This window comes from Protopterus annectens, chromosome 12.part0 (assembly GCF_019279795.1).
Source record: "Protopterus annectens isolate FY-2018-M chromosome 12.part0, PAN1.0, whole genome shotgun sequence".
In the NCBI taxonomy this organism is placed as follows: Eukaryota; Metazoa; Chordata; order Ceratodontiformes; family Protopteridae; genus Protopterus; species Protopterus annectens.
The window spans coordinates 1,525,888,388-1,525,911,100 of NC_056746.1; the positions used below are offsets into that span (position 1 = coordinate 1,525,888,388).

The window sequence follows — 22,713 nt, forward strand, 5'->3', positions numbered from 1 at the left end:
GCTGGACAAAGGCCTATTTTTTTCATCAATTAAAATCCATGCTTCTGCCATTTCAGCTCATTACAATACAGAGCCACCACTCTTTTCTCATCCTTTATTAAGGCAGTACCTCAGAGGAGCCAAAAACTTAAGGCCTCCAAGGAGGATGCCAATACCTGCATAGGACCTCAATTATGTCTTGGAAAAACTCACCTTGCCTCCTTTTGAGACGGCTGCTACTGCGGATATAAAGTTCTCATCTTTGAAAACAGCTCTGCAAGACGAGTTTCAGAGCTACAGGCTCTCATGGCTGTGGAACCCTTTATCATTTTTTATCCAGACAGGGTCTTTCTGAGAGCAAATCCTACATTTATGTCTAAGGTGGTATCCAGTGTAGCCCTTAATCAAACTATTAATTTGACAACTTTTTATCCAAATCCACAGAACAAGGGGGAGAGAATTCTGCATTCCTTGGATGTACACAGACAACTTAGATTCTACCTGGACAAAACTAAAGTTTTCAGAAAGACAGAACAATTACTAGTAGCATATGCTGCAGCATCACAAGGAAAGGTGATCTTCAAGCAGACTATTTCCAAGTGGATAGGTCATTGCATTCGGTTCTGCTAATGACAGCATGGCAAACCAGTGCCTAAGGGCATTAGGCCACATTCAACCAGATATGCAGCCTTTCTCAGGGGAGTACCAACCAAAGACATTTTAGAGGCTACTACTTGGAGTTCAGTGCATACCTTTACAAAACATTACAATCTGCCTCTTTACTCTAAATCCAGGGCAGGCTTTGCCACTGCAGTTCTGCAGGACCTCATAGCTGCTCCTAATGCTGTTTAGCTCCAGCCCCCCAACCATAGCTTTGGGACTCAACCCAAATGTAATGACTGCAACAGTGAAACGCGAAGAACATAGTACATTTGTGTACACGTACCATAAATGTAGATGTTCGAGTGTATTCATTGTTGCAGTCCAGGTTACCCATCCGCCACCCCCCTTATTTGTGCTGGAACTTATCTTTACTTCTGTAATCTGTACAACCTAAGTGGTGTATTTGCTTACAGATGAAGATAAAGCTTATTTTGGTGCATGTATGTTTTATTTACATAATTTTATCCTACCCTTTTGGGGGCACTTGACATCTGGGGCAAGAAAAACTGAATAAAATGGCATCGGCTGCATCTTTATATCCCTGACGACCTGACGTCAGGGAAGAGGCGACAGCAACCTATGCAGGACCCAAGACTTTGGAATTCAGGCCGACTGAGGGCAACCTGCCAGCAGGATAACCCAAATGTAATGACTGCAACAGTGAAACACGAAAGACAACTACATTTATGGTAAGTGTACACAACTGTACTTTTTCCTTTGTTCCTGATATTTTACAGAATATCCATCTTGAAATCCATTCTTTATCAAATTCACATGCTCAATTCTTTCCAAATGTGTCTCCTGTAGCATTGCTGTTTTCCCTGTGCATGTCTTAATCTTCTTCTTCTTCCGGCTTTTCCCAGTTAGGGGTCGCCACAGCGGATCATCTGTCCGCTAATGATTGGCAGTGGAGTTTTACAGTGTCGAGTTGCCAGCCCGGCGCCCAACCTTCCACAGAAGGAACACACACACACTCACACTTACGACCAATTTAGAATGTCCAATCAACCTGCAGCATGTCTTTGGGATGTGGGAGGAAACCGGAGCACCAGGAGGAATCCCACGCGACCACAGGAAGGACATGCAGACTCCGCACAGAAGGCACCCCAGCTGAGGATTGAACCGGAGAACCTCTTGCTGTGAGGTGACAATGCTAACTACTGCACCACCGTGGCTGCCCTCTCTGCATGTCTTGATATAATTAAGTATTCTTTCCTTTTTGTCTAGACCTGTGAGACCATTCAAATTCCAAGATAATATAGAAAGATTTGCTGTTATGGTAAGAAGTCATTATTCCCACCTATTTATATATGGCATCTTTTTACATGTCTTATTCCAGCTTTTATGCTATGTGCACTCATTAATGTTTGGCAGGTTAATCCTTTATACAGTTTTATTTATCAACATTGAAACCCATATCACATTTTTGTATGACTTTTTGTTTTAGTAAAAATTCTCAGAGAAAAAACAAACCAAACCAAAAAAAAAAAAAAACTTAATAGAAACACACACAACTATGTACTTTAAATAATGAAGTTTAACACTCTTAATAGGGACATTTGTGCCAAACAGACTGCTGCTAACACAGGCCCTATTTAACCCGAAATTGAGGTAATCCATGCTAAGATGCATGTTATTGCCTATGCTTCTACTTACACTAATTGGTGTCTGTTCTTTTTTATGTTTATTCCTTCTCCCCATATGTGAAAACTACTTGCATATTTTCAGAAATCAGTAACTTTTAGCCATGAAAAAAACAGTGTTCTTTCTTTTATTGCCCCATTTTCAGCTCGTCTCCATGGAGAAGTAAGAGAAAAAAGATAAATGAAGTCCACTGTTGCAGGCTGAAAGAGCAGCTGAAACATTTATTACTGAAGGAAAATTTTTCAAAGCCGATGTATTTTCATTCTTCCTCACTAATGGGTTCAGATTCTGACTTGGCTGCATATACTAGACTTTGGATCCTGTTCCCAAGCTCTTCCCTCTACCCATAATGCTGTATTCCATCCCCATTGCCTCAGATCTCGTTTGCTGCCGTCATGGTTAGACGCAGGTTCTGTTCTTAAGCATAGTAAAAATATTTAATTCAACTTTTGTTCAACTAAGTTTAGCACTTTATACCTAAAATAATTTTTTTCATTTTGTTTTTCTTCTACTTCTGGTAGTTTATCTTGTACCATAGTTAATATACTTTTCCTGTACCATTTGTAGGTATTACCTTTTTACTATTGTTGGTAACGATCTTTTTTATCTGCTGTTTTCTTTCTTCACTGCAGCTGTATATTCTGTTGTTTTTTCAGCCATGTTAGATAAACCTACTGGTTTTAAGAAATGCACTTCTTGTGGTACTGTCTGGGACGAGACCACCTTAACACGGCTTGTACAGTATGCTGTACTTTTAATCCGAGAGCATTGGCTGGCATGTGAAACAAGCTGATTCTCAAAGGCTTACTTTCTGATACTTCTGTGGCTCAAAATCCTTCAAAAATGACAATATCTATTCCTTTGGATACTAGAAAGAAGGTCTCGTCTGAAGTCCCCAACAGCTTCCTTAGAGCCGATGGAAAAAGTTAGAAAAATTTCTGATCGTAAACCTTTTGGCCTTCCCTCAGATCCAGAGTTATCCTCAGATCTGAAAGGGTCAACTCCTATAGTGGTATCTCCATTACCTTTAAACTGTTCTTTGGATCCTAAGCCCTCAGATCTGAGAGGCAGTACATCTTGCAGAAGCCATACTTAGTACTCGGTTAAACCTATTTCTCCCTCTCTGTCCATACAGTTATTCCAAACTGTGAAGAAACATTCTAGGCCCCCTTCCACAGCATCTTCTAAGTGTTCCAGAAGTCTGTCAGAGGCGGTTGTGAATAGGCTGATGCGAAAATTCCTCTGAGCTCAGATTCAGCTGGAGGTCCTGCCAGCTCCATCCCCTACTTGGATCCGTGAGTGTGCCTACGAAGTTCATTCAATATCCCTCTCTGATCCGACTAGTGGTTTCAGAGTCCCAGGATCCAAGATCTCTGAGAGGTTCCATGTTGGATCTGAGGAAGGTTTCTTCCTCCACTCTGACGATTTCTCTGACTGGTTCTGCTTCAATACTCTTGGATTTCTCTGACTGGTTCTGCTTCAATACTCTTGGATCAGAGCAAGTCTCTGAGCCAAGATGTTGGGTCTAGGTCCGAGGGGTTGGGTTTGGCTGTGGTTTTGTCAAATCCATCCATCCCTGTTGGAGCTTCAGCCCTGGACAGGTCGGATCCAATTCTCCCCTTGAAGCTTGGATCTAGGGGTGGTCTCGACCTACCTTCTTTGTGAAGCTTCATCTCAAAGGAAGGGGGAAAGGGTTTCCCCTGGTCCCTCGGCATTCAAGGTGGTAGAAAGTGCTTTTTCTCTCCATAGAAAACCATAGTTTCATGTTTTGGATCCCACCCCTTTTACCTCATTGGCTCCCTGCTCAGAGTCTATCACACCTACTCCACAGGGACAGCCAGCTCCAATTAATCTCCAGGCAGTCCCTCTCTCTTCAGACACCTACCCTGAACATCCCAAGGAGGAGGTCCCTTGGAAGAGGACATGTAAGAGGAGACACATAGACTCCCCTATGGAGTCTCTCATAGAACGCACTGATTTTGATGAGGGAGAAGGATCCCCCAGATCACCACCTGATGACATCTCCTTTGGAGATATTAGAAATCCTTAAGCAGAAAGGTGCTTGGTCCTCCAAAACAACTCCTCCTGAAGAATCTGTGTTCCTGTAGGCTTTTGGTTCTGGACTATCTACGTCTTGGGTGACCCCCCCCTGCGGATGAACTTGTTGACCTGGTTTCCTGCCACGCATGGAAGGAACCGGACACTGTTGAGCCCATTCTCAAGTGCCCAGATATGTTTTTGGCCCCTCCTTCAGATCGTCAGAGTGGAGGAAGAAACCTTCCTCAGATCCAACATGGAACCTCTCAGAGATCTTGGATCCTGGGACTCTGAAACCACTAGTCGGATCGGAGAGGGATATTGAATGAACTTCGTAGGCGCACACACGGATCCAAGTAGGGGATGGAGCTGGCAGGACCTCCAGCTGAATCTGAGCTCAGAGGAATTTTCGCATCAGCCTATTCACAACCGCCTCTGACAGACTTCTGGAACAAAGGAGTTCCTGTTGATGCTATGGTGGTGGCAGCAGCCACTAAGAAAGAGCTAGCAAAGCAGATCTCTTCTGTCCATCCTCTGAACAGGAGTCCAGAGCATTGGACAGGTTTGGAAAGCAAGTTTACATCTCAGCTACCTTTGCTCTGAGGCCACTTAATTATCTGGCACATTTTACTAGGCTCTAGACATATTTGACTAAAGAACTAGCAAATACTCCCTTTGAGTCCATGTCTGCTGAGGATTTCAAAAAGACTTCCTCTTCGCTGGCTACTCTTTTGTATATTTTGAATGCTTCAATTAGGTTGATCTCTCGTACAGCTGAAGGTACTTCATGAGCAGCTGGTTCAGGTGTAGCCATAAGGAGACATGCCTGGATGCAGCTATGTGAATTTGCCGAGACCTTCAAGATGTCTTTTGTTAATGCCCCTTTTGATGGCACTTCCTTGTTTGGGCCATCGGTTAAGGACAAGCTTACTCACAGTGAACAAGAAGGAAACACACTGCCGTGGGAATCAAGTTTTCTACCCTTCAACAGACCTTCTCAGGAAACTAATGAGGTGGTAAGAAGATGCGGTTTCGTAAGTCTCTGGGACCTTCCCACGATTCCAGAGGGGATCATTTCTCCAGAGGAGGAAATTTTAATGGTAGATGTCCTAGAGACAGAGGAGGCCCGCAGAACCAGGGCTTTAGAGATTCCTTTTCAGACAGGCCTTATCAGTGCTCCTGAAGTGCTGCTTGGCTGTCCAACTCTGGATGCAGTCAGGGGGATGATTCTCTTTGCACCTAGACAAATATCACAACAAATTTAGGATTGCTAAGAATAATATCCCGAGGTTACTACATACCCTTTTCACTTCTTCCTGCTTGTCAAAAGAAGAAACTTCCCAATGTTGCACCTAGTCAGAGGAAGGAAGCAGCACAAGAAATACAAAAGCTGCTAGAAAAGAGTCATCCAGAAGGTCCCACCCAACCAGATAGTATTTGGAACTTGCTCACACTTGTTTGAACCAGTATGTAAAGAAGGCAAAATTACTATTGGTCACAGTTCAGTCCATCCTGCCCTTTTTGCACAAGGAAGACTTGATGTGCTGTGTACACCTTCAGGATGTGTACTATCACATAATAGACAGATGATGCAGAATGCATCTTCACTTTTGGCTGGGAGCCAATCCTTACCAATTCAGAGCTCTACACTTTGGACTCACCACAGCCTTCAGGGTGTTTACCAAATGCATGGCAGTAATGCAGCAGTAGTTACAATTCACTTGAGGCTCCAAGGATTCCAGGTGTTTCCATATCTAGATGACTGGCTCCTCACTGCCCCCTCCAGGTATCAACTTCAACAAGCCAGGGACTGTTTGCTCCAGATTTGCAATGCCTTGGGGATCACAATCAGTCTTACCAAAGAACGCTTTTGAACACTATGATTCAGGTGGCATCTTTACCTCTCCACTGCATTACTTGTATAAAACATTAGGTCCAGGATATCATTTCTCATCCTTCTCCTCCAACAAGATTACTGCTTCAAGCACTGGGGTCTGTGTCGACTGCTGTAATACTGCATCCCATAGCATGCTTCTTTATGCAAATTCTCCAATGGCCCTTAGCTAGACATTGGCTCATTCTACTTCAACCTCTATCTTTTCAAATAAAACTCACCCCGAAGTGTCACATTCGTTGGTGGATTCAGTGCAATGATCTGTTTCTGGGCAGATTTTTCATTCTTCCAAATCCAATTGCCACAGTGACCACGGACACGTCCAACTTGGGTTGGGGACAGCAGCATTTCTTGGGAAGGACAGTCCAAGGCATGTGTTCCCTCCAACAGACCAAATTGCATATCAACGTCCTGGAGATGAGAGCAGTCCTTTTTAGCACTGCAGGCATTTCAAGATGCTCTCCCCATAGGGACAATAATAATTCAGACAACATGTCAGTAGTCTGGTACATCAACAAGCAAGGAGGAACCTGACCTTATCCCCTGTATAGAGAAGCCATGAGAGTTTGGGAATGGGTGATCTCCACAGACAGCTCTCTAATTGTGATGCACATCCAAGGGAAAACCAATGTGCTGGCAGACAAACTAAGCAGATTTATTCTAATGCCTCACTAGAAGTCACTCAATCAGTTGGTAGCAAGTATGATCTTCAGGCGTTGCTGCAACCTATTTTCTACCCCTCTCAACAACAAGTACAGCATGTATTTTGCTCTGAACACCCCTGAGGGGGAGTCCTCGAGAGACGCTGTGCTTCACGTTTGGTTCTTGGGTCTTCTTTATGCCCTCCTCTTCCACAGATTCCAAAATTCTTACAGGAAGAAAGCAGGCTGAAGAGCTCAGTAATCCTCATTTCTCCCTTCTGGCCTCAGCAAGTATGGTTTCCCTTTCTACAGTCTCACCTTCATTATCCTTCATGTTTACTGGAGCCTGTTCAATATCTCCTATCTCACCTAACAGGGATTCAACATCTGTCAAGTTAACTGCATGGTATCTTCACGTCCAGTAATAGTTAGACCATCAAGGCTCTCTTCCCCAGTTCACAGTATTGTCTTGTCTTCCTAAAACATTTCTACCAACAAAGTCTGTAGAAGCAAATGGAAAAGGTTTTCTATTTGGCTTTTGACAAGAACATAGACCATTTTTCGGCTCCAACCTCTACTGTTCTTGTTTTTCTAACAACTCTTTATAAACAAGAGGCCAGTTTTTCTACAATTAAACTTCAGTTAGTAGCAATTTCAAATTCGCATTCAGGAAGTAAATCTTTCTTCCTGGCTCCCTGTGGGTTATGTAAAGCATTTTTGAAGGGCATTTTTCTTCTCAGACCCCCGATAAAGCATCCTTCATCTCCTTCTGACCTGACTGTGGTTCTTCAGGTTTTAACTCGGAAGCCTTTTGAGCCATCAGACAAATGTGATTTAAAATCTCTGTCAATGGTAGCTTTAACTTCAGCAAAAAAAAAATTCTGAACTCCAGGCTCTATCTGCAAAAACTCCTTACATTGTTTTTCATAAAGATAGGGTTTCTCTTCAAACTAACCCTTTCTTTGTACGTAGAGTGGCTTCTGAAAACATCAACCAAACCATTAATTTTACCAGTCTTTTTTTCAAAATTTTCTAATAAAGGAGAGTACATTCTACACCTCCTTGATGTGCACAGACAACTAACTGTTTATCTTTTACAGAGTAACACAGTTTATGAAGTCAGATTAGCTTTTTGCATCTTTTTTTCCTCAAATCACCTCTGTCAATCAGTCTCTAAAGTTACCGTAGCTAAAATGGATTACAGACTGCATTTCACTGATTTATTCTCAAAAAGGTTTAATTTTGCCAAGACCTCCCTGAGCTCATTCAACTCTCTTTGGCTACTTCATTGGCCTTTTGGTCAAGGACGTCTATTGATGACATTTGTGCAGCAGCTACATGGTCCAAGGCTCATACCTTTGTCTCACATTACAAATTGGACATATCTAGAAATAGTTCCCTTTGGTTTGGCAGTACTCTAATATCCTGCCATGAGGGGCCACCTAAGGTCTATGTAGCTGGGGGCTCTGTCCCATTAGTGAGGAAGAATGAAAAGGACAACATTAGATTTCCATGTTATGTACTTACCATAAATTGGCATTTGTATTGTCTGTTTTTATTCTTCTCCACCTTCCCTCCCATCCATCCCCCATCCTTTTTTCTTTCGGACTGTATTTGGAACCTACTGTTCCAGGTTGGAGCCCTGTCTTTATTTCTGTCTATCATTTTCTCTCTTGGACAAGCGGAAGATTAGGCAGCAAACTCTATCTGAGGCAATGGGGATGGAGTAGAACATTATGGGTAGAGGGAGGAGCTCGATAGCTGGATCTGAAGTCTAGTATATGTGGCCGAGTTGGAACCGAGGATTGGATCTGAACCCATTGGTGAGGATGAATTAAAATGGGCAACACAGATGTCAAGTTATAGTAAGTATGTAAGATGCAATTATATTTATTCTCATATTTACTTATTTCCACTTAAAATGTGTTATTAGACTAAGCCAATGGACTTAATCCAGACATTCACCTTTGCAGAAGTAAGAGAAAACATAGCTGTACATACATTATGATCGGTGTACTTTTACACCCACCTCAACAAACCAAGATTGCAGCCTATTAACTTAAGCATGCTTTGGGTTGCTTTTCTTCTCTTTTTGCACTTTAATGCCTACATTTCATAATAGTAAAAGCAAGAGTCAAGTGGGGTAGATTGATCCTTCCAGTAGAAAAAGGTGGTTTAGGATTGCCAGATTTGAATGGGGTACTTCAGAGCTACAAAGGTAAGGCTCCTATGTGAAGCAGAAAGCTGTAATTCAAAGTGGAAAGGGATGATGATGAAATTGGAGAAGGAGGAGCTCAAGAAATAAGGAGAGTTGGATTTTGGATTCTTAAGGAGAATAACAATAACCACACAGAATATTATATTCATAAAGTAGTGGAAAGTATTATAAGAACTAAACCAATACGGAAATGGAGAAAGGACACTCTGCCAATAGGGATGACTGCAGCTAGGTTTAGAGAGAATAGGCAAGATGTGTCCAGAATTTACTGGAGAAAACTGAGAAAGGAACCACGGTATTGGGGAGAAATAATTAGAGAGGAAAAGGTAATGGAATGGGAAGAGGCCAAGAATACATTTGGGCTGCAGGCTTGAAATCTTCTTCCCTGTCAAGGACTGATATGAGGCAAAGAGAAAGGAGTAGGGGGATCCTAAGTCACAGACCAGCACCGGTAGAGTTTTTAGTAGAATCTAGAATATAAAGTGCTGTTTAAAAAGGGGTAATTAGTACAGCATATAAAATATTGAATGATAATTATAGGGATCAATCTGAGGAGCTTAGAAAGATTGGGAAGAGAGATTGGATAAGAAAGTCACAAAGAATGGGGGGGGGGTATATGCATTGCTCCCAATTTTGCAGCAAAGTCTAGAAGATTTAAGATTTTTGCTTGGAAGTGTTTTTGTAGGTTATTTTGTACACCAAGCAGATGCAATCGACCTGAGGAAAACGTTTTTGGTAAGTGTTGGAGGTGAGATGGGGAAGAAAGAGGTAACTTGGGGAAAATATTTTTGGCAGTGTAATGGGTTAGTGGACTTTAAAAATTCTCTGCAGACTACTGTCAGAAATTCTGGGTGAGCAGATGGGTGTAACTAAGGAAATGCTTTTTTGAGCTGTGATACATAATCAGAATTGCCTAGACATAGTAAGGCCTTGCTGAGTTTAATTCTGGTGGCTGCCAAAAAAGCAATTACTAGAAAATGGAAATCAAAAGTCTAAACCAGGCATACTAGAAGTAGTGAATATAGTATCAGAGATAAAAGAACTAGACGTGTGATTTTTAGAAAAGCGTAAGAGCAATTTACATAGAAAAAAATGGGAATTGTGGGAACAATACATGCAGAATAATGTTTTGGAGGAGGAATGAGGGTTAAAGGAAGGAGGAAGTTGAATGAGCTATGTAATGTTAGAATGACAATCACTTTATAGAAGATTATATATTATATAAAATGTTTGAAATTGAAAATCAATACTGTTTTTCATTTGTATAGATGTATGCTTGCCTGTGTCATAAATGATAAGTCTATAAAGATGTTTCTTGCTTAAAAAAGGAAGAGAAGAGGAAGGAAAAAAGACATCTGTGTACTTTAAAAAACATTTATCACATACAAGAACAACTAAAATACTTTACAATAAAATATGCATTTATATTGTGAAAAGTTTCATAGAAATACTGTTAAGAAAATTTGTTTTACCTCCATTTACCTTTTTCTTTTTTCTTTTTTCCTCCTTTTCCCTCAGAGTCTTTCTGAATATTAATAACACGAAGTGAGGCAAATGCCTTTCAGTTCCAGAATGGTTTAACAAAGTCAACAAACGTTCACTCTTTCATCATATTCTTATACAGCTGTGTTTCACAAATGTAATTGATGTTTCGCAGTCTCACATTTATTCACTAATTGTCATGTTACAGGTCCCCTTCCTGTTCATCTTCAACTGCCAGCTCCAGATTCTGGTTCAATTCCATGATGCTCCCAATTCTCCTGGTCAACTCCTTTGCTTGTCTCTCTCTCTCTCAAGCATTTTCCTTTGGAATAGTGAAAATAGTTTCACTGGCAAAATTTCTCCGTGTACTTCATTAACAGAAGAATGAGAAGCAGAGCCCCCTTCTGCTTGATAGCTTGTTTCTGTTGGACAGACATTTGCATTTCCTCCTTAGCCTGTTCTGCATCAACAGATGACTTTGATCCTTCAGGAAAAAAACATTCTGAATACAGCTGGATACAGGAGCTTGAATATCAGACCTGCCTTTCAACATTCTCTGATTACTGGAATAAATGTATTTCCCTTCTGCCTGGTGTGCAGTGAGCAGTGAGTAATCATTTTCCACAAACACAACTGTCTTCAACCTTTAACACTTTGTCCTTTTGTCACAGTTTTGTCAGGGCTGCTGTTTCAGTTGGTAGGTTTGCATCTTTACTAATAAAGATCTTTGCTGCTTTCTTATGGCCATATTTGGAGCATACACTTGATGCCCCCTTTCGATTAACCGATTCTGTTTTGGAATACCAATCCAGTTCCATGGAGGAAAGCTGACTGTAGGGCAGTAAAATACAGAACAGTGATTTCTTCACGGCTAAGTCTGATTTCTGAAAGGATGCAAATTGTTTTCACATCTGAAGGAGGGGGAATAAAGATGAAAAAGAACAGACACCAATTAGTGTAAGCAGAAGCACAAACAATAACGTGTCTTAGCAAAAATAACCTTGATTTCTGGTTAATTAAGGCCTGTGCTAGCAGCTGATATTTGGCCCAGATTTTGCTATTAGGAGGGTTAAACTTCATTATTTGAAGAAGTACATAGCTGTGGGTATTTGTATTAAGTTAATAGGCTCTCATGTGTTTTGTGTTTGGTTTCTTGTTTGAGGGTTTGTAATAAAACAAAAAGTCTTGTAAAATGTGACATAGGAAACAATGCATGATTAAAAAAAACTGTTTACAGGCTTAACCTGCCAAACATTTAACAGGTGCATGTATCACAAAAGCTGGAATTCAACATTTAAAATAGCTGCTGCATATAATAGGTGGGAATAATGACAACTCTTTCCATATTATCTTGGAATATCAATGGTCTCACAGGTACAGACAAAAAGAATATGTAATTATATAAAAATGCAGAGTTCAAATAGTAATGCTAAAGGAGACACATTTGTAAAGAAGTAAGCATGTGAATTTCATAAACAAAGGCTTTCAGGATGGATATTATGTAAATATCAGGGACAATGGGAAAGAGGGCTACTTTAATATTGCCACAGGTGCTTCAGTAGTGATAGAAAAGGAAACAAAAGATGCTAATAGCAGATTTCTACATGTAAGGGGCTACTGATAAGGGATGAGGATTGCACTGGTGTGTATTTATATTTCACTTAAAACTGCTAATTTGGAGCTTAAAAATTGGGAGAAATAATCAGTTTTCAGTAGGGGATATTACTTGCAGGTGGGGACTGAAATTTGATTTGCAACAATGAGAATGCATCTACGTTGCCTAGAAGGGAAAATGTAACAAAAGAGGGTAGATTTCTGAAGAAACATGAAAATATTTGATACGAAAGATGTGAAATCAGTAGCGGGAACTCTGAGAGAATTTACATATTATCCCACATGGCACAATACCTGGACTAGACTTGAAAGAAATTATATTTCACAAGAGCATGCCCATTTACTTGAGAACTTTGATATACATCCAATAACTGTTTCAGATCATTCTTCAGTAATTACTAAAATAAAAATATAGGGTAATGAAGTAAAGATGAGACACTGGTGCTTCCCTGCCTACCTGTTAAAGAGATTAATTCAAAGAATAGGTAGTGGGAGTTATTGGGAAGATAGAAAGTACTCCATAAGTTATAGCAAGTGCATGGGATAAAATGGAAGTGGAGTTTAGTAATAGGGTAGAAATAAATTAAAACGAGATCTGGTTAAGAAGTAATAATTTAGAGAGGCTGATAAAGGTTAAAGTATAACAAAATATGGGGAATCTCACAGAACAAGAGGAGGAACAACTGAAGATTGCTAGCAAAAATAAGGAAGTACCTGGATAATGTGCATGCCTTTAGAAAGAATGCTGTTACGCAACTATTTTTTTTGATAACTCCAGAGCATAAAAACTTTTGGCACAACAACTTGGGGAACAACAGAATGTAGAAAGGGTTGTTGACAAACTTGGAGAGCCTATAACAAGAACAAGAACTAGAGATTCTGTAGAGGTGTTTGAGATATTTCTGAAATTTTAGGAAAATTTGTATAAAGCAGAGAAGTTGGGAAATCAAGAAAAAGCACAAATGGAAATATTTATGGATGTCACAAATATGCCTAGCTTAGTGATAGATGAGGCACAACAACAACTCATTGTTAAGTTAGGAGAGAAAATAAAATGATGATGTGTAACCACTTTACAGGAAAGTCTCCACAAACAGATGGCATTTGGCTGGGAAGTTTGGAATTTAGGAGGGAAGAGTGATATAAATCTGGAAGGTTTTGTTTAACAGTATTTATAAAGGAGGGGAGGCTCCCATATCTTGGAAAAGGATTTAGTAACTATAATACCTATAGAAGACCCATCTGATCCAGCTTCTTATAGGCTCATCTGAATTCTAAACCGTGATTATAAAGTGTTTATGTCTATAATGGCTAAAAGAGTAGTACAGTTGATGCCACAACTGATAGATGTGGACCAGTGTTGTTTTGTGGAGAGGAGGCCAACATTTGACAACATTAATAGAACAATGCTGATCCAGAGGGAAACAGAATGTAAGAAAATACCATTGTTATAGGTAGGTATTGATGTGGAGAAAGCATTTGACAGTGTAAGTTGGGTTTTTTTAGTAGAACAATGGATGCATTTTCATTTCCTGATACAATAATAAGGTTAATTAGAATACAATAACAAGGTTAATTAGAAGTATATATGAGCTGATTGCAGGCAAAAAATGAAATAGGAGGGTTCCTCACTGATAAATTGTTTGAACAGAGGAACCGAGCAGGGGTGTCAAGTTCCCCTTTGTATGCGTTAAACCACTGGCTGAGAAAATAAGAGACTCAGAAATTCAAGGATATAATTGCTACAGTGTTTAAGAAAAGTTGTCATTATTTGTTGGTGATGATATTTTGTACCTGATGGAACCAGAAAAAAGGACCTTCTAGTGTTGTGGAATATTCTGAGACAGTTCGTTTTTTTTTTTTTGTTTGTTTTTTGGAGGGATATAAAATTAATGAAGATAAAACAAAGTTTATAGCTATAAACTGTCTAACCTCACATGGATTGGTCCAGGAATTCCCATATTTATTGGGACATGATAAAATGAAATATTTAGGAGTATGGTTTAAAAAGGATTCGGTTATGGCAGCTAAGGATCTGTGGGAAGAGACTAAAAAGATAAAACACAAACTGAGAAACTGTGGATATGGATAGCAAGATGCAAACAGGAAAAATGTTTTTAGTCCCTTTAGTTTTATACACATTTTTATCAAGCAGGGGAGAAGTTGAGGACAGTAATGAATAAAGAGTTGAAGGATTTTATTTGGAAGGGAAAGAGGGCAAGAGTCGAGTGGGATAATTTGATCCTCCCAACAGAAGAAAGAGGTTAATAACACAAGCAGAAAGCTACAATTCAAAGTGGAAAGGAATGATGATGAAGTGGGGGAGAGGTTAATTTAAGATATAAGGAAAGGATGGGATTCTGGGCACAGATCCTTAAGGAGAATAACGGCATACAGAATATTATATTCATGAAGTAGCAGAAAATATACTAGGAACTAAGGCAACAGAGAAAGGAGATTGTGTAGATGGGGATGATTGCAATTAGGGATACAGAGAATAAACAAGAGGGTCTGGAATTCAATAGAAGAAGCTGGCAAAGGAACCGAGGTATTGGGAACAAGTAATTAGTGAAGGAAAGGTAATAGAATGGGAAGAGGCAAAGAGGACATTTGGATTGCAGGCCAGCGATTGTCTTCCCTTTTGGGATTGATATCAGAATATAGACAAAGAGAAAGTGATAGGGGAATCCTACATGAAAGACCTGTACTGGTTGATTTTTTAATTGAATCTACAGGAGAAGCTGCTGTTAAAAATGGATAAATAGGAAATATAGAATACTGCATGATAACTGTAGGAATTAATCAGAAGAGGTCAGAAAAGATTGGGAAGAGAGATCAGACATGCAGTTCACAAAGAAGCAATAGGAGGACATATGTATGGCTCTCAAATATGCAAAAAGATTTAGGATTTTTTCCTGGAAGTGTTTGCATAGATACTTTTATTTCTCAAAAAGACTCAAAATAATTTTTCCTGAGGTAGATGGCAAATGTTAGAGGTGTGAGGGGGAAGAAAGAAGTAACTGGAACATATGTTTTGTAAGTGTAATGAGTTGGTAGAGTTAAACATCTCTTACAGAGTGCTCTGCGGAAATGATTTTTCTGAGCGGGGATACAGGATCTGAATTGCCTAGACATATTCTGGTTGCTGCCAAAAAGGCACTTTCTGAAAAATGGAAATCATAATCTAAACCAACTATACTTGAAGTAGTGAACATTGTAACAGATATAAAAGAACAGGAAGGAGGATCTTTAGAAAAGAATAGGAGTAAGTTGCATAAAAAAATGGAAATTGTGAGAACAGTACATGCAGAAAAATGTCTTGATGGAGGAATAAGGTTTAGAAGAAGGCAGGAATTGAATAATTTATGGGATATCGTTTGGATTATACATCACATATGTTATATATCCTTTAATATTTGTAAATATGAACATGTCAATATGGTTTGATTATTCTTTCGGCTTTTTACGGTTAGGGGTCACCACATCAAAACTCCGGTCCGCTAATGATTGGCATTAGATTTTTTTACGGGTGCAGAGGTGCCAGCTCGACGCCCAACCTTCAACGAAGGCACGCCCATTCTACGCATGTCTTTCGAATGCCACTCGACAGCGGGGAGGACATGCAGGCTCCACACAGAAGGTGTTCCCGCCAAGAATCGAATGGGGGAACCTCTTTCTGTGAGGCAACAATGCTACCGCTGCACCACCGCGGCTTATGTTAATTTTATATAATTGTAAGTTTGTCTGTCACTAGTGTTAATACAGTAAAGGTGTTTAAGAAAAAAAAACAAATTTCAGAGGACTGGAGAATAAGCATACTAGTGCTAGTGTACAGGAACAAAGGAGACATTCGAAACTGGCAGTACAGAGGTACAAAACTCCTGTCACACTGCATGAAAGTTCTGGAGAAGGTGAATGATGAATAAATACGTAGACTAGTAGAAAGTAAGATTGAAAATGAGCAGTTTGAATTCAGCTCAAGATGCAGGACAACTAAGTCTATGTTTTCAATGAGAAAGAAAGTAGAGAAAAAGCTGGAGATGAGGAAAGTGTGTTACTTGGGCATTCCTAGATTTGGAGAAAGGACAAGGCAGGGTCCTAAAAAGCTGATTTGGGCAGTCCTGTAGTGGTTTGAGGTCTCAAACACTGGTAGAGTTAGTGCAGGCTATATACTTGGACCCAATGACTTGAGTACAAATAGTGTTCATTGTCACTGGAAGTTCCCATTGGGAGTGTGCCTGCATCAGGATTCAGTTTGAGCCCACTGCTGTTCATCCTGGTGATGGACTACATCCGCTAACAGGTTAGAGGGGGACAGAGCAGCAAAGTTGCTGTATGCAGATGACATGGCATTATAGATGGACTCTGAGCAAGGACATCAGCAAAGGATAGGGGAATGGAATGCAAAACTGAAAGTATGCGGGATGAAACTGAGTGCATAAAAAAACAGCTATAATGACAGTAAATGGGGGAAATAAGAAGAAGCTAGAATTGAGATTGAAGGGAAAATAGTGGAACAAGTTAACAGTTTCAAGTATCTGGCAGGGTGGCAAGGGGGAAGGTAAGCCTGAGTGAGGAGGTCAAAGCTGGAGTTGTTGGGGCTGCAGCCCAACTGACACAGAGCAGCAGGGGTAGTGTATGACAGTAAAATGCCAAAGAAGTTGAAAAGCTAGGTATACAAAAGTTTGACATGACCATTACTGCCGTACGATACAGAAACTTGGGCAGTAAAGGCAGGCAGAACAGTTGAGGAAGCAAGAGGTGGTGGAGATGAAGTGCATGAGATTGGTGGTAGGATACACAGTGTGGGACAGATGAAATGAAGACATCAGAGCAGAAACTAAATCAGTTGCAATTGCAGAGAAGGCCAAAGAGAAAAGATTATTGTAATTTGGGCACACTTGCAAAAAAGCAGAAGACAGTTTGAAGAAGATATGGGACAGACGGGAAGAAAGCAAGAGGGAAACGAAGGCTTCCAGCAAAGAGTTGGGTGGATTGTGTGAGAGAAGACCTGCAACAGTCAGGCATGACTGTCTAAGAAGGTAGGAGAGTGGCATTGAATCAAGGGAGATGGCAACAGTTTACACAACACCTTGATCCCGTGTAGAAAATGGGGGAAAAAAAGGGGAGTTATCATGACTTACACAGCTGTACATTTTAACTACCTTCCTTCAGTTCCTTTCTCCACCTGCCCTATGCCCTGTTGAATGCCTCTGTGAATTCTCTTTATCACCCACTCTGGTACTCCCGTTTCCTGGACCTGTAAGCCTCTCAATCAAGAAATATTCTCAGAAATCCAGTGTGTGGATAGTCCCTTTAATCTGCTGCTTATGTCTCCTCATTTAATCCCGTGTTCTTCCTGTTTAGGATAGCCCCTTCACATTTCTCCGACATGAGCTTCTCCACAAATGTCATGTTTCCCATGTCTCATCCAGTCTTAAGTGAGAAGAGCTGCTGTTCTTTTAATCCCTGTTTGTATCTTTTCTTTCAAACAGCTTGATGTCTCTTTCCTTGTTTGGCCTCTAGAAGTGCATGCAGTACTTAAGGTGTTGTAAAGTAGAAACATTACCTCTTTGCTTCTGAGATATGTACCCTAAAAATACATTCAAGCATTCTCTTTGGTGTTAATGTCTTACTCTGCTTCTGGATGTCCTGGTTTGATCTTGCCCCCCCCCCCCCCAAAAAAAAAAAACAACACTTTTCATGGTTGCTTTGGCCCAAATGCTAGACTTTGCATTTGTTTGCAGTGACTTTCAGCTGCAACCTATCTGCCTCTTATTCAGCCTTCCAAATCCTTCACTTACTCTTCTTCGTCAAACCTCCAATGCTGCACCTATTTTTGTGTCATCAACAGAGAGATTGGTCTTCTTTTATGCTTCACTAGATATGCTTGAGGCAAACATACTAAAGAGTAGTGAACCCACAAGAGAACCATGGTACTTCACTAGTTTAACTATTTTTTTTTTTATATTATGCCTCACACCACAACCTTTTGAGTCTCGCCATTCAACCATGCAGTTACTGAGTTCCTCATTATTGGTCTTATCCTTGACCCTTCCAGTTCTCCTGACAGACTTCTATGTTAGATCAAGCCAAAGGACTTATTGAAGTCCAGGTAGATTAGATTTGTAGGTACTTCAGTGTCAAGTTCACCTGTGATCCAGACATAAAACTGGATCCTAATTGACTGGCAGCAGCTTCTGGCCATGAACCCATGTCGGTTGCTGTATTGGAGATTGTTGCCCTCTAGAAATGCTCCCAGCTTCCCCTTCAGGATTCTGTCCCTGCTGTTATATTAACAGGCTTGTAGATTCATATATTTTTTTTCCACCTTTTCCGTTTTACCACATGTGCTTTCTGTCACATTTCTGGCACTTGTGCACTAGCTGGTGACTTGCTTAAAATGCCTGTTAGGGAGTCTGCTAGTCTATCGGTTAGATCACTGAGGATGTTTAGAAATCTAGTCTGTGTGATTTATACTCCTCAAGGCAGCCACTTCGCTTTTTGTATCCTTCCTCTCTTTTCTGATGTCTGTCCACACTTAGCACTCTGGACCCCCTCCGTGCTAGTATGATACCCTTCCATTGCTTTCATAGTTAAAAGCTTGCCTACAAATCATCACATTGGACATGCTTGCACATTGCTTGCATTCTTTGTGAATTTGTACTTGTGGTGCCTGTAACACAGTCATTGCATGGTTATCATTAGTACATGTTTGGGGGGGACAGTTGTGGGCTACTTTGCTGTCACAGTGCCTTGTTGCAGCAGTGGTGTAGGATTGTATGCTTAAGATTATCTTGGGCCTTAAACACTTGTCCTATATGGACAGTGTAAAAAAAAACTCCAGCTGTGTCTCTCTCATATCGCCTACTTAGAGGTGATCTCTGCTCGACTTACAAAGCCATGTCTGACCCACTCTGTTAGAAATGCTACATCTAATGAAATCTCAATCCGTACGTACTACATGCTGCAGAGACCCTCAACCTCATTACCACAATCAACACAACAACCTGGAGGGACAGGTTCATAACCCAGAGACTGCCCATGCTATGGAGTAGACTTCCCATACATGTCAAGTGGAGCGCCTCACTGACCATCTTCAAGAGAAATCTTGAGTGGATGGGAAATAGAAAATTCACCCCAGGGATCACTCCAGTGGCTCTACTTGATAAAGAGACTGGAAACTAAGGTTGGGTGGCAGGATACCAGGGTAATCCTATGGGCCAGGTTTGTAAAGGCTCCAGGGCTTATTAGCCTAGTACAGACCTATGATATATTATGACTTGTAGTTTAAACTTTAGAAATGTGTAACTGTGTAGGAAAACAACTGGATAAAAATAATTTGAGTGGTTGATACAAAAGTAGTCATTTGGAAACAAGTCTTTTACAGTAAAATTTTTTGCTTGCTTGGAAATGTTATTCTTTTGTGTAATTCTCAAAGTAACTAAGAAGCAATTTTGTTGTACTAAAGTTATGAAATATTATTGTACACTGTTTTAATTGCAGTTTTATATTTTATGTACAGCATTCCTATAAAACGCTTCATATTTTTTGTCTAGCAAACAGTGATTCTGAGCCTTAACAGTACTGAATTTCATGGCAGTGGATATACCAGGTACTTTTCTTTTGTGTTTCATAAATAACTGGTTCCTCTTTTGCTTCCACCTGTTAAACATATTGAAAAGTGTTTTTATGCGAATGTTGATAGTAAATATACTGTTTTGTTTGTAAGCTACATTTGTGTTTTGGCTATGAGAAACAGAAGCCATGAAAGCTGGTAAGTTTCTCTGTGCAGCTCCTTTTGTAAGTTCATTTGTGCTTACTAGGCATGACATCAAGGAGACCATTGAACAGCATAGCTCAGTGTCCAAGGTATCCCAGAGCAATGTCTGTTTAAGTGATGTGCTCATTCGCACAGTAGGCAAGTAAACTTATATTTGGGAATTTGGGAGAGTATTTGTCTTTGGGCAACTCCGCATAACTTGGTCCTTGGTACCATGGTCAGTATCAGTTGTTAATTAGTTATTTCTTTTTGAGCAACAAATTAATCCCAATAAGCCAGAATCTTGTGTACAGAGAATGAGAGGAACCTCATTAGAGTAGCAAATCAGAGTTATCTGGGTAGCGATTATATTGTACTGCTGCTGCTACAGTTTGCTGATGAGGAGCAAAGGCTCCAGTACAGAGATGCTATAGTATATTAGTTGCACTGCGAACCTGAACAGGGCAGCGTATGTGACTGAGGATGGAAGAAAAGGAGTAAAACATTTTCCTTACAAACTCATATGGCTTATAGGGTGTAGCAGAAAAGCCTCCTGAATAACTGCACACACTTGCTGTGTACATTGTAAACAGACTGGAATTTCTGGTTTCTTTATCAGTATTTTCTTTTGGGTAAATATTTGTGCAGAAAGTGTTTGAGGCATTTTTACAATGTTACTATGTCTTGTGTTTAATATGTCATCACCATGATTCTGTTTGTATATTCCTGATACAAAAACATCAAAAAACAACACCTAAAGTTTAATTTTTGCAGGGACAAGCTCTGCAGTACACTTCACCTGGAAGAGTTTGATGGCCCATTCCCTTACTTAATGAGCAATTGTGACCAGTCATCTGGGCTTACCAATTTACTGTTTCCTATATAAATTGTGGCTATATGTGGAAGTTTATGTACACTGAGGAAGGCTTGGTATTTGTAGCCGAAAACCGGTCTGTTTATGTCACATTAAATTGTTTTATGCACACCACTTTGGGCTGGCATTTTACTTTTTGAGTTTGGAATTTCCCTTTTTGGTGCCTTGCCCTTGCCGTACTTGCTGAGTTTGGTTACTTCATTCTAAGAGAACATTCAGAAATATTTTTGACTCCACACAAGATTGTGTTCCTGTGGTGTCTGCTAGACATGTTAGTACAAAGGTTGTCTTCCACAAGAAAAAAAAATAATTGCATATAATTTTCTATTCCAAGAGTTTTCCACTCAGACTTCAACCACTGCAAGTGAATAATTCCGGATTCTGGGTCTCATGGCATCTGTGATTTTCATGATACATTTGGCATGGCTGAACATAAGAAAGATACAGTGGTATCTGACATCCCAGCACCAATACCAAGTACCTTTTTAAATTCCATTTCTGGGGTTTAAAAGGAGAGAAATCCATGAATCCAGGTCTCCCCTTCTCTGTTGCTCCAAAGCAAGCAGTCACCACAGATGCATTAGACCTTGCTTGGGGAACAGTGTCAAGTAGGATAAAAGTTCAAGGTGTTTGGGGCAACAAAGACACAAGCACATAAATGTAAAAGAGATGCTTGCTCCTATAAAGGTAGTCATTAGTCTGAATCACCTTTGGTCCCCAGGATCACTTCAAGTTATTATGGACAGTGATGTGGTACATAAACAAGTGAGGGGAAACCAGGTCTTACTCTCTTTGTAAAGTAGTCAGTTAACAAGGGATATAGCTGTACTGCACAATCTAACTTTACAGGCTTCCTACATTCCATCAGAGCAGAACTGTGTGGCAGACAAGCTGAGCAGGACAAAGGCAAATCCTCATGAATGGAAATTAGATCAGGAAGTCTTCCAAGATTTGACCCACCTGTGGGGAGTTCCTCAAGTAGACCTTTTTACTGCCTTGCTAAAGAATCAGCTGGCAAAATTCTACTCCAGGACTCCGTGAGATATGGCCAGTAAGATGGATGCCTTTTCTTTCCTTTACTATATGTTTTTCATCCTTTCTACTAATATCCAAGGCACTTTTGAAGATTCAGAAGGAATCCCCCAAGGTTATTGTAGTGACACCCTTCTGATAAGAATGGTTCTCCCTTCTTTTGGAATTGGCCAGGGCAGTTACTATAAGCTTCCTCACAGACTGGATCTACTCACACAAGACCAGGGATGTTTGTTTTTATTTATTCATTATTGACTGGGTTAGGTCCACTAGGCCAGCAACCTCTTTTCAGGGGAAATCTGAGGTGGTATTTATACTACTAGGGGAAATTTAGCCAGGGCATCAGGGAACTTCCCATTCTTTTTTTGATAGGTGCTGTGGGATCTTTTACACCCACTGAGCTACCACCAACTCGGGTAGATGGGGCCTCTGTTTAACATTTAATCTGAAAGGACAGCACAGTCAGGAGTGCAGTGCCCCCATATGCCACACTACAGTATCAGTAATTGAGCTACCTGGTTTGAGAAAACAGCCCACAGCCTTCTACACCAAAAGCAATTGTGCTACCTCTGTTGCACCACTAACACTATTTGATGCATCTCTACCCTAAATAACTTTACCTGACTGTCTAGATGATAAGGTCTTTATGCCTTTTATGTGCCTGTTTACTGTGAATGTGCAGCAGATACTAATAGAAAATCCTATATTAGCAAATGGAAAAGGTTTTCTAGTTGGTGTCAACAATAATCACCAGTTCAGGGCTAGTGTTTGCCTTGTTTTACAGTATTTGCAAGAGTTACTTTTCTCTATAGCCTGTCTTACTTCTTCTTCAAGGTTCATTTGTCAGCCATTTCAGCATGTCGACTATGGATC

The 22,713-nt window shown here is 40.3% G+C and overlaps 1 protein-coding gene across 3 annotated transcripts in view; it reads left to right on the forward strand.

Annotated features, from left to right (window-relative positions):
• MFSD11 (major facilitator superfamily domain containing 11) overlaps nt 1-22,713 on the forward strand; it is a 2,028,489-nt gene that overhangs the window by 274,742 nt on the left and 1,731,034 nt on the right. For all 3 annotated transcript variants that reach the window (XM_044090491.1, XM_044090492.1, XM_044090493.1), the window contains exon 3: nt 19,732-19,787. In XM_044090491.1, coding sequence (XP_043946426.1) covers nt 19,732-19,787 — 56 coding nt within the window. The remainder of the gene's footprint in view (nt 1-19,731; nt 19,788-22,713) is intronic.